Source organism: Tigriopus californicus, chromosome 5, assembly GCF_007210705.1.
Source record: "Tigriopus californicus strain San Diego chromosome 5, Tcal_SD_v2.1, whole genome shotgun sequence".
In the NCBI taxonomy this organism is placed as follows: Eukaryota; Metazoa; Arthropoda; class Copepoda; order Harpacticoida; family Harpacticidae; genus Tigriopus; species Tigriopus californicus.
Window position 1 is genome coordinate 5,524,011 of NC_081444.1, and position 12,837 is coordinate 5,536,847.

Here is a 12,837-nt window from a genome sequence, read left to right on the forward strand (position 1 = left end):
CTGGTGGGAGTCCCATTCGTTCCAATTCTCATTTCTCGTAGAACTGGAGGGAATTCTTTCTACACAAAGAGAACAGTCAATGAAAAGTTACAAGTTAGATACACAGACATATTTATTTCACGAACACTGATCATGATTGGATAATGTCGGCATCTAATCTTTGAGTTAACATCTTAATGTATCAACAATTTCATGAGCATGTAATTCCTCAGGTTCTGTGTAAGCGAAAGCTTGTTTTCACCAGGACCCGGGTAAGTAGAGGAAGACAGAGATAGTCAATAATGTTACAGAGGCCAACCTGCAACACAATAACGCGCGTTGGAAGAAATACAAAATAAAATTGAAAGACGTGAAGGAAATCATATCGGTTCGAATTAATAACAAAAGAGGAACCGAGAAAAAGAAATAGAAAGAAAAACATGAAAAGCAGAACAAAACATCTATTTTAAGAGTTAATTTGTTCTGTTTTCTAGAAAATGCGAAATGGCTTCAGGAATGGGAGAAAAATTCATAAGTTTAGAATTGAATTTGGTGCATGGAGTGTTGTGATGGGTGACCCAATAACTCGACCCAGTGGACAACTTGACCCAGTAGATAGCTTGACCCAGTGGACAATTTGACCCAGGACAACTTGACGCAGCGAACTACTCAAGCCAGTGGATAACTCAACCCAGCAGATATCTGGACCAAGTACAATAACTAAGACATGATTTTGACAAAAAAGAACATGATTCATGATTATGGAATAAAACTTTAGCTTGTTGAGTCAACATTTGATTTGCATGCTAAAATGTTAGCATCAGTAAGGCATGTAAAGATAAAGTTTAATTAAGATATTATCAAACTTGATTTTCACACCATGATTGCTTTTAAAGATCAAATGATGAATTGTCTAAAACCTTTCAAATTTTGACATGTTTTACATCACAGTTTCAATTTTGCTCTATAAGAATGAACTATTTTTAAGCCAACATAATGGGCTTACTTTCTGTACTGGGTCAAGTTGTCCACTGGGTCGAGTTGTCGTGGGTCAAGTTGCCTACTAGGTCGAGTTGTCCACTGGGTTGAGTTGTCCCCTGGGTCAAGTTGTCGTGGGTCAAGTTGTCGTGGGTCAAGTTGTCCTGGGTCAAGTTGTCCGCTGTGTTGAATTGTCCTGGAACCGTTTTGATGAGATCAAGATCAAATGTATTGTATTGGGCCAAGGCATTACATTTTAAGGATGCAAACCTTGGCTTTATTTTGTGTAATATTCTACTCCAACTTGGCGTAGATATTAATAACAGGAAAATGAATATATCTCAAGAACTTGACCCAATGAGTGGAAGGCTTAGTTCAGCTGAGATTGAGATTATCAAATTACATAGAATAGTCAAGGAAGGGCTAGAACTTCAACAAATCCACATTTTTTAAGAACGCAAGTCTGAGGTCTGGCCACTTGCCAGTTGTTTTTTAAACATGCCTCAACAGCTGACCTCCTTTTCACTTACAGATTTGTTCAGCTTCACCTGCTTTGATGTCGCATCTCTTCAAGCACTTCTCTACAAAGCTGAATGAAGTGGAATGAAGCCATAGAAAAAGGCGGCGCTGACGTCGAGGCTGACGACAATCGAACTTGAAGCCGGGGTCTTTTACGCAACTATCGATCCTCGGCTAGAACTGTTACTCGTGAACGAGGGTGGAAAAGAGCTTATAGAGGTTCCTTTTCCTTGTGAGATTCTCGTCATTGACATTGAGGTGTGATATATTGATGCAAATCAGTAAAGGGAAAGAAACTTCCCAACTCTCATTGACAGATTTCGATAGTTTTGTAAGATTGCACAGGCAAGTGGTTTACGTATTACAACAACGCGAGCACTGTAGAAGGAGACAATTGACATGATGGAAATTGCGTGTTTTCTTATAGCTACAGGTACCACACACAACTATCAAATAAGATTTTCCAACCATCTGATTGATTGAGTTAGATAAGCTTTCTTCAAATTTAGACAAAAAAACGGAATGAGACTCTTTTGGACATGCTCTCATTTTAGGAAAAAGAATGAGGTATTAGTTATCCTAAAATAGATGAACTAATTTGACATTCTGTCCCACTTATCGTGTCTTTTTGTTTTTGCTTGTTAGATCCAAGGCCCTTCTCCTAAGATAAGATACTTGTTCCAACTTTGATTTGTAAGCTCCACGTCGTTGCTTTGGATATCTAACCATGGCGTATGAGTACTCCTACTTTATCTTTTTCCACTTTTTGAAAGCAAGCTACTTGCATTTCCATTTGAAACCACAATTTCCGAGTGTACAACCTATTTTATCGGAAAAAAACATTTGAACTGAACCTATTTTTTACGCCCTCTCTTTGTTTGAGCTCAATTATAACCTCCCTCTGCCCTGAGGGCGCGTAGAGTGACGAGAATTTCCGCTGTTCCAGCGTTTATTTTGAAAAGGTGAATGAGGCGTACTCGCCCAAGCACAAGGCAGCTTTCGCTTTCACTACTTTCTTTGTCCATATGGAACATGTGTATGGCCACGACAGATACATTTTGTGGCGTTGATGGTGGTGGATGGGTGGTGTGGAGGGAAGCATAAATTGAAATTATCCAGCAAGTGTTATGGCATTTGAGGGGAGAACACATGCTACTCTTCTGATGGATACAGTACACAAATAGACAACAGTCCACGATGTAAGGGATACGACAAATTAAATGCCTGAGCGTCAGTACAAGCTGTTCCACACGGAATGAATGACGACCACGCCCGATTTGACTTGATTTCTTTGTCCGTCTGTTGAGTGGTCATTAGGATGTGCATTGATCCAAAACGAGCATTTTATCAGCAGCACGATGGACATGCGTACGTCTCCCTAATGAACTCTCCACGACAGGGACCTTGTGGAACCAATCAGGAAAGCGAATGGGGACTTGAGAATATATGCTTTCGATACACTTCGCTGGATGTTCTCATGGGCGATGACTGATGAGGAACCGCAGTCAAGAAGAGGGTTCCTTGTATTTATGGCAGCGTAATAATTGAGGAGGCACACAGATTAGAAGAGAGAAGAATCTTATTATATATTTTGAAAAATAGCATGGATGTGGAACAGTCATACTTATGATTGTGTAACATAAACCATTGATTAGTATGATCGTTGTCACACTCAAAAATATGAGTCTATTTCTTCATCCGGATATTGCAACATCATTTCTTGAATGAGCTGTTGCAGATTGAAACAAATACTTGAAAATGTCAATCATCAGTTGAGCTCTTTTCTTCTATGTGAGGGTTATACTGACTTTATTAGGAGCTATGGAAGGTTACCCGCTGGATTTACATTTTTCTAGGAAGACGAGCATTTAATCCTCATTTACGAGACCAAGGCTGAACTTTTTATCGTTGGTGTTTTGGATCTTACCCCAGTGTTTTGAACTTCAAACCTACGGCAAATGGTAAGTCCCGAGTTATAGCAAAAATGAAATTTTTTTTGAAACAAAACAAAGGAAAGGGAGTACCATTTTGAAAAAAAGTGATATATTGGACAATTTCAAACTTCATACATGATATTTGAAATGGTCAATACAACACCAGTTGTCAGCCTCATCGGAAAACCGAAGCCTTACTCTCATAAACTGAACAATACCACTCCTGTTTCGTTGCAACCCATCATGAAATCATGATTGCCTTTGAATTTCTGTAAAAATCACAAGTTAAAATCTGAAAGGGTGTTTGAATTTTTATCAAATTACTTGCTATTAGAGCAAACTTCTCTGTTTTTAAATTAATGCATTTCCCGATAAAAACCATTAAATTCACAATGTCACTTATACCATGGATGAATGAGGTTAAACGTCTGCCAAACATGGTGTTATTCTGTTAACAAAAGCATGATTCAATTATCCTAATAAGAGACTTGAATATCTAGTTTCTGTCAACTAGTTCCACCTTCTATTCAGGCCTTGTAGGACCTAATCAAACTAATCAACTAAAGTCCCCAAATAAATGGATTGAAAAGATGAAACCAAAACCTACCTGTGGCGGCTAAAATAGTCCACATGGAGAGAATGATATAGATTGTGTTAAAAGTTGAACACATAAATCACCTTTTGTGAGTGCATCTTGAGATTTGAATACAGTTGTAGAGGTTTCGAGATACTGAAAAAGCCATTGCGTCGGATTAATGCGTCGTGGAACTAAGGAAAGGTGTCATTCGGTCAGAAGCAAGGATTTCTAGACCTCGGGTTTTGAGAACATCATTCCTCTGCCCCTTATCTATTTCATAACATTTTCTGTTTCTATGTATTCATGCGTCCAGTTCAATTCAATCGCGCTGCGTCTTTCGCATACATAAAGGCAAAATATAAAGGTTAGGAAATATGGTAAATATTTTTGACAAATTTTTGACCAATATTCCTGATCAACCCTAGGTTCAAGGGTTAGCCAGATCCTTCAACTCTAATTCGTTGGTCGATCAAATAATAGATGAATTTAAAAATAAACAAAAATAAGTTTCTCGTTTTGATCTGCTGGGAATTCCATAAGCCAAAACATACAAAATATGGTATTTTCTGAAAAAATTAAACTGAACAAATTTTGTTTGATACTTTACAATGGGTCATCTAGTAAGTATCATCGTCGAAGAGAGGATTTTAGCACGTTATAGAGAGTTGGTCCTGGATTTAGTACAACTATATTCTTGATGCAGTAGTACATCTGTCAATACTGACGATACTATGGAACTAGTGTTTGAAAACTTGAAACCAGACAGACTTACAAACATGTACGCATCTCTGGATTTGAATTGCCGTTATATCTAGCGGCAAGTTGGGAATGCTTTGGTCACTTTCAAGATTACGCTCGTCAAATTTGTTATTGTTTTTTATCATTATTCCAAGGTCTTTGAAACAGCTGACTGATAAAATGGGTTTCTGATGATTGACGGTGTGAATTGTCGGGTCTATTCCAGTTTGATCGCAAGTCATGATTCGAAACTTGTCCACATTTCGTTCCATGTTTTGAGCATCAACCAGTTTGTATATTATGTTCCAGTCACTTAGTAGGTCTGTCTGGTTCTGTGTTTTCTACCAAACACTAGTATCGTTAGCATAGAAAGATATTCAAGACTAAGAGCAATCCATGTTGCTGTGGGATAAATAATACGGACAAGATTGGGCCCACATTTGGTGATTGCTTGAAATCGTTTCTTCTGAGAGCTTTTTCTCCTACTCATCATTAGTCTCTTTTTCCAAAATTCATTTGCCATCATAAAAAAAGAATCTGTTACGAGTAGATCTACAAAAAGGCAAAAACATAAAACCTAGGCTTGCACTTTTTTGACCAAATTTGTGCCAAATTACTCGAAACAAGAGTTTGGGAGAAAAATATCTTTTTGAGCCTCTTTGAGCGTTTTTCATGGCAACAACGTAAATTTAGCTCGGTTTTCAATGTTTTTGACTACCGTGGCCATTTTTGCAGCTTTATTTTTAGTACCCGCTCAAAAATCAACTCTCTAGTTAGTCCAAATATGTGAGCAACATTTTTGGACAACAATCCAAACCCCCCTGATGAATTTTTGGGGGGTCTCTTGATGCCTTGTGGATCTGTCATGTTGTAATTGTTTAAGGAGGCTTTTTGGGGGGACTTGGTATTATATCTTTTAAATTTGAAAAATGTCAATTAGTTGCTTAGTTGTAATATTACTCCATTCTTAACTTATTTCAGACCACTTCAAATGAATTTTTTATTGATGTTGATACATCCGACCAACTGCCTACCAACAAATGATTAGTAATAAAACAATGGATTTAATACTCAGAATTGATAGACTTACCCCCAGCCTTGTGGGGGATCGTTGGGCCAACTAACTGCCTTGATGATTGACGACTTATAGAATGGAGAACGCGTTTGTTGGTTCGTGCTAATCATTTGTTGGTAGACAGTTGGTCGGATGTATCAGATATAATCAAGATTAAAATGGTAGGGAAATCCTCTGCTTCATTGAGAACCTTAAAATCTATCCAAATCTACTTGATCCCATTTGTATCCTGGCTAAAGAAACGAGTCGTAATTGTATCCAAAAACATAGATTTTGTTTCAATTAAAAACTTTGAGTACCTTTTTATGCCTTCCTTGGCTGAATCAATTGCCGAGATAATGTTATGTTTCAATAAATGAGTCAGAAATGCTTTTTACGTAGTCGTGCTTTTTGTCTAGTTTTTGTCTACCTTTTTTTCCGAGGTCTACTTACTTATGGGAAGGAACCTGAGTGCGTAGATAAATAACGATAAAAAAAACGAGGTGTTTTTCTGTGAGTAGGAGGGACGGGGATTGCAAACACGTTTACGACACATTCCGAACGATTATTACCAAATATATTAGTCGTTTACTTCCATTTCCTCAATTAATTCTTTCCCCATCTCGTTTCTTCTGTCATCGTGAAGTATCCAGAATTGAGGATATTTCGTGACTCGTAAACTCGTCCTTCAGCATAATTCGGTATTAGTACATCCGGCGTCTAAACAATGCGAATGGACGCAATTAAAACAACTGAGTTCAAAGAAGTTCAAATTTCTCTCGATTGCAGAGAGCCTAAAGTTTGAAAAACAACTTGCTCAGCAGTGGTTTATGTCAAATAAAATCAAATGTCAAGCAAAGGTTCAATATTGAGAGAAGTAGATTTGCGTAATTTATCAGAAAAATATGAGACATGATTAGAAAGGTTTGAGTAAATTGTCTGCCCGACTATGAGAATGTAAGCACTCTGGATCACTTAAGGGCGATTACTTATGGACGTCTTATTCCACTGGACAGAACATAGATTGATGAGAACTTGAATTTGATGTGTTTGGTAAGGTTTGGTGATATTTGATTCTTTGGTTGAGAATGTTGCAATCTGCAACATTAAGAATACCTACTTTTGAAGGCATTTAGACGCGATAGAAATTGTTTAAGTAAACTGCATTCATTAGATTTGCGCCTCAGCATCTCCAATTGATTTCAAAAGTGTTTCCCAGAAAAATGATCAAGAAAGAATGTGAGGGCTCAACGGGATGCACCCCAATTATTTCTGAAGCTTTTGTTTATCTAGCATTAAACAATACATGGGTAATATGATACAACACAACTTTATAATACAATTATTGCACCTGTGCACTTAACTAAAGAACAAAAAACGAACATGCCAACATACTATTTCAAGAACTCATTGTTTACAAATAGGCATGTTTTGAGTATGGTAGTTGGAGAAAATATCAGCACCTTCCATTGAATTCGGGGTCCACTGAACTTTTCCACAATTGCCCCCTGAGTTGCTGAGTGACAATGTTCTCTCCGTGTATTTAGGCAGTCTTGCTTGGATCAGGGCATAGAATTACTTTGAGTTGGAAGTTCGGTAGAACATTCTTGCCCATCGAGAATATGACCATTTTTTTAGTCTTCAGAAGTTCATCGGGTTCGCACTCTCCATCCAGTCAGCTTTTGACAACTTTACAGAAAACTTCTTGTCCATCTCATCGTCGTGGGATTATTCAACAACAACTTTGGGAAAGTCTTGGCCCAGTGTGAGGCCGTAGTCAAATACAAGAGTTCTCCACGCAGTGCTATAGTGAAGACGATACATTATTATGTGGGCTACCCTAACAGTGACTTGTTTACTGATCAATGCCCTACTTGGTCAGAGCACCCCAACAAGTTTTTGTGTCTCAGGGCTGTGCTTGCCCATGGACTACAATAAATTGGAAATGCCACCTGGCCGAAATGATATCAAAATTGAGCTCACTATTTTGGATGTACTCTCCGTCAACGACAAGGACTTTTCCATTTCCGTGTATGCTTATTTGGGAATTCGTTGGCCTGAGCCAAGACTGATCGGGAAGAATGGACAAAAATTGTCCACATACAGTGATGAACGCCTTGGGGTGCCCATCACTGTGGATCCGGCATTTTTGAGGAAAGAAAATTGCCATGAAATTATTAGAGGCAGTGAAATAATGGTATTCAATTGCTTTTGTAATTGGCCTTATTTATGGCCTTTCATTCTCTGTACCGTGCATAACATTCTTATGACCTTGGTCATGAAGTAGAGGGACTTGTGAGGATGGGTGACATTATTAGCATGAAAATTATCTCCTTGAGTAAGTTGTGCTCGTACATTTAAAGACAATTCGAGCGGATTCCCGAACGATGGTTCATTGGCATATTAATAGAGATGTGAATTAGTTGTGCTGGAGATATCTGGCCATGTAAGATAGCCCAGAAAGTGAGTCTCATTTTCATGTGACTTAAAATCTAGACTTCGTAAAGTGCTCGACTAGAACGTCAGAAAAAAGGTTCTGAACACACACTTACATATGTAGCAAAAAGTTCCAACGGCAAAAACCTCCCGAACAAAAAAAATCAGATCTCAATCCAAGAAAAAAAGATTACAAATTTCAAAAACTAAATGTGCATAAAAGAGGTTCCACGGTAATCTATGAAGTATTGTATAAAATTGTGGCCTTGTCATTATTCAGGTCTTTTATTTCATTTTTGTGAGGCAATATAATTTTTTAACTAATCATTGCTGATGTTATGTAAAGAATTCTTATGCAGCCTTTTTAGGCTACAATATTAAGCAACCTTTGATATAAAAGGCACTTAGATTAGAAATCAACTTGTCAATTCAAATCGTTCAGCAGTCAGAAAGTTTTATATAAAAATCATAATTGCACTTTGTTGGGACTAAGGTGGCAAAATGTTAAAATGTATTCATGGCTCTTTATCATTTTTGCTCTAATGAAGTTATGATTAATATAAGCCAAATTTAAGTTAGGGAGTGAAAGAGTTCCGCAAATTGCTTTCAATTTCTAATTCTAAATTTGCTCGCTGTTAAAGTTTGGATAATTTCGGAAGTTTTCGGGAAATAATTGTCGTTGTCTTTTTTTTTGCCTCGCAACTTCTTGCTTCAGAAGTTCAATCCAGAGCCAATACATCTACATATATTGGAGTGAACTCAACATTTCTTAGCCAGAGGTGCAGATTTCTGGGGAAAAAATGGCTTTTCAAGGCCCCAAAATGGTAAATAAAAGCGGCCAAAATTGCAAATAGATTCTCAGATAAATAATTTGGCAAATAAAACTAAAGGTGGCAAATTAGATTGCAAACAAAAACCGCGAGGAACTAATCTATCATATAGTCTTTATGGATTAGTTTTGAATAAGTCAAATAATTTGAAACTCAGAGATCTTCAGCTTGAATATCCTGTCAACATCATGGCCAAACAATTTTGAATGATAGCATGAAATCTGTAGCCTCAAAGTAGAGGTCGGAGAGGTCGTTTTGGGGCCTAAATCTTATTTCGTAGTATTGTGCACCCAAACTCAAAGCGATGTTAAATTGGCAAGCCTATAACTTCGTCAATTGCTAACTGGTTCCTTGCAAAGTTTGAAATCGGTTATCGGCGACCAGTTACTTTTGCAAGAAGAAACACAAATCAAACGTTTGTGGCTAGTGGTTAGTATAGCCAAAATGGCAAATGGCATGGTATATTGACAAACCTAACTTCAGGAACTGAGTCCTCCCTTCATCTAACATGAGCACGAAAGGAATTAGAAGGAAAACCCAATCAAGAGATACGCGTAATTGGCCCGAATTAGAAGAACCAAGAGCTAGATTATACATTTTGATTTTGATTAGTCAGTTTAGTTGGATATTCATGTGTAACTGATACATGGACCTAAAAAAGCGTTTTGATGTGCCCTTACCATTAACGTAACTTATCAACTTTGTTAAACAAAAATGAAAGTGACAAGTGCAAAAACCGTCAACGAAAATGGAAAGGTTTTTGACGCTGATCTTTGGATTCAGGGTTCCCTATAAATCTGTGCATTGCACAAGAAAACTCATTTCATGGCAATAAAATCTCTCAATGTGAAGTTCGGTGTGGGTCCCAAATATCATGATCGTCAACGTGAAGTCGTTTAAGCCTTTGTCTGAAATGAAGCCCCAACAAGCTTTGTGGGCAGTGAGCGAGTCCAATGGGCAATTCGGCTTTTATTACGTTCAAGGATGCATTATTAGTTTCTACTGTCCTATGAGGTAAGAACACGCGTACTTTCGTTTAACTTTTTTGAGAGGTTCTATTTGAGAAAATACTTTTATTGTGGTGGATTAGCATCCAAAAATTAAGTAGGAACAATACCTAGATCAATGAGGTTCACTTTTTTATAGAAACTCCACAAAGTACACTCCACCATTCTAAATCTGTGTTTTAAATCGAAGTTTCAGGCCGTATCAAAGACCATAGGGTGATGCTTCAAAATGTCATTAAATATCGCAACTCTTCCCCATATTCATTATTTCTGTGGAGTCTCGCAAAAGTAAATACATCTTGAGTTAAAGCCCAAAACACTAGTCTCGATTCAAATGAACCAGGCTGTAAGGAAACTCCATTGTGAAGTGGCTTGTTCATCCGAAGTTTGTGACCTGGACCAAAGTGTTTTTATAACGTATTCATTTCCCGATGTAGATTTGATTTCTTCCCCCTGGATGCACATATTTGTCCGCTGCAATTGTCTACTAATTACAACAATGAACATGTGTTCTTCAGTGAGACCATTCTAAATGATGCTTCTAAGAGTCGGAACGTGGTTTTAGAATACTCCCTTCAGATCAAGAAAATTCCTGATGGGCAACGGATGTTGGCCACGAAAACCCTGGGGAACTATTCAACTACTGGTGTGGAGTTCTATCTAGAGAGGTAAGTGAGTACCAATCCTGGAAATGAAGGCCAATCAACATTGTCATTTTCAGCTTAATTTCATATCCCACCTTCGAAAAGTTTAAAACTTAAAAACTGTGTTCCATAACCGAGACCTTAACCCCATGGCAACAGGAGTGCAGTGAAATGATTCATTTCGAATCTTCAATGGTCAGCCCTATTCTCAATATAACTTTAGATTACTCTATTCAATCTACTAGACACAAGTTGAAGTATTTATCGATATACTTTCTACCCTCGGGTTTATTCGTGGTGGTTTCTTGGGTGAGCTTCCTCATCCCACCGGATCAAGTGGCTGGCCGAATGTCGATGCTCATCACTTTATTCTTAGTTTTGGTCAACATCTTTGGAAACATTACCTCGTAAGCGGTCATTTTTACGATTGGTTATTCTGCCGTACATACAACACCGACAATATTCTTTTTCATAGAACAATGCCAAATACAGAGGGTGTGACGGCCATATCTGGTTGGATGATTGTGTGCATCTTCTTCGTCTTTGGAGCTTTGTGTTGTTATGCGTTTCTTCTTTGGAAAATGAAGCCCACGTTTTATCTGAAGAAACACGAGCGGACCCCTGAAGATATCAAGTCCAAACATTGGCAAAGAGTGAAATTTGATGATTGGTGTTTCATGATTTTTCCCATTGTTTTCGTTTTATTCAATATTGCCTATTGGGCCATTTGCTTGAATACGCCTCCTTCAGAGGAAATCGCAATTCGGCAACCTTTCAAGACGGTCCTCACCGAAGCTTGACATTTGATCGCATTGTTTTTTAACAGAATTGTCCTGCCTACTCTGCTTTGAAACGAGAATTAAAGATAACGTTATTTTTGCATGTTTTTTGAATATGAAATCAATAATTTTCTGTCATCTTTTATATTCTTTCACAAACGTTGATGGAGGAGTCTGTTTCAGGATTTGTGCGTGGATCTCTGATTTATTGGGTTATCTGTATACATAAAAAACGTAGAAAACTACATAAATGCTGAATCATATTGGCCTCATTTCTGATCTGGTTTTGCTGATTTGGTTCTAAGTCAGCTTCCTGAAAAGGCAAGCAAATAACTGTTTTGATGTAAAGTTTTAGAGAAAAAAAATACTTGTTATAATTTCGATTATTTTACAAGTAATAGCCATTTTTAGGGGAAGGTCGGTTCACAAAGGGTCCTTCTTGAGTTGTTGGTAGTTTAGAAAAAGACATCCAAATGGGTATTGCAAGAATTGTGATTCTGGACAACAGGCCACTTGCAATGTACCGCAAACGCACGCCCTAACACGGCATGCACTCAAAGTACACCCTGGGGAATAAATGTGGACAGGAACATTTTTGGGGATCACCACATCCTTGATCCTTTTCCTTCATTTATCTCAAAGAGTGCACCGGCATAAAGTGAGGATCATTTCTGGTTTTCTCAGCTAAAATGGATGGCCATCAAGCAACAAGTCATCAACATAAATGTTTGATAATGTTAACAACTTACGAACTTATTTTTGTTTTTCCAGGCAGGTTAAACATGAATGAGTTGAAAGTACATTGAATCATTTATTCTCGAATACATGAGCGCTAGAAAGGACTCGAGTTCGGACTCGCTCAATGAAAAATGGTTTTTTTCTAAATTTCGCAAGACGCGCCTTTATTTGACCTGAATCTAGTAAGAGTCTCGAGTCCTCTGCTGAACTTGACTCTTTTGCCGGACTGGAATCCAGCATGTCAAAAAACAGAGGACTCACCCCACCACTATTTGACACAGACGTTCAATTGAGGTAAAAATTACTAATGATTTGTGAGTCTACAACTTCGTCAACTCGTGTGAAGGGACATTAATTTGATTGATTGGGATGGAACTACTCATTTCCCCCACTACCATTGTTGCCAAGTGGTGACGTCGTCCTTGCATAATTGAACGCTGACGCCCTACCAATAAACTACGGTTGCTAACCTTTGGCTCATGTGGGAGAGATTAGTTACTTTTAGTTAGCGATTCCAAAAACAACCAGGTTGTTGAAAAACAGTTCTCAGCTCCAGTTCTGGGGTTTTCAATGTTTCATGAAGAGCAAAATAACCAGCATCTGAAAAGCTTAGTCTAAAGGACT

General features: G+C 37.9%; 1 protein-coding gene across 2 annotated transcripts; it reads left to right on the forward strand.

Annotated features, from left to right (window-relative positions):
- The first annotated feature begins 7,353 nt into the window (after positions 1 to 7,353).
- Positions 7,354 to 11,582, forward strand: LOC131880289 (glycine receptor subunit alpha-2-like). 2 transcript variants are annotated; one of them, XM_059226876.1, is made up of 5 exons: positions 7,354 to 7,931; positions 9,896 to 10,059; positions 10,490 to 10,720; positions 10,942 to 11,103; positions 11,172 to 11,582. In XM_059226876.1, exons 1-5 carry the CDS (start codon positions 7,608 to 7,610, stop codon positions 11,494 to 11,496), a joined length of 1,206 nt encoding a protein of 401 aa, XP_059082859.1. In that variant the 5' UTR covers positions 7,354 to 7,607; the 3' UTR covers positions 11,497 to 11,582. The 2 variants fall into 2 exon arrangements, with proteins under 2 accessions (XP_059082859.1, XP_059082860.1); XM_059226877.1 differs by having other exon boundaries at positions 7,354 to 7,772; positions 9,829 to 10,059.
- The last annotated feature ends 1,255 nt before the right edge of the window (positions 11,583 to 12,837 follow it).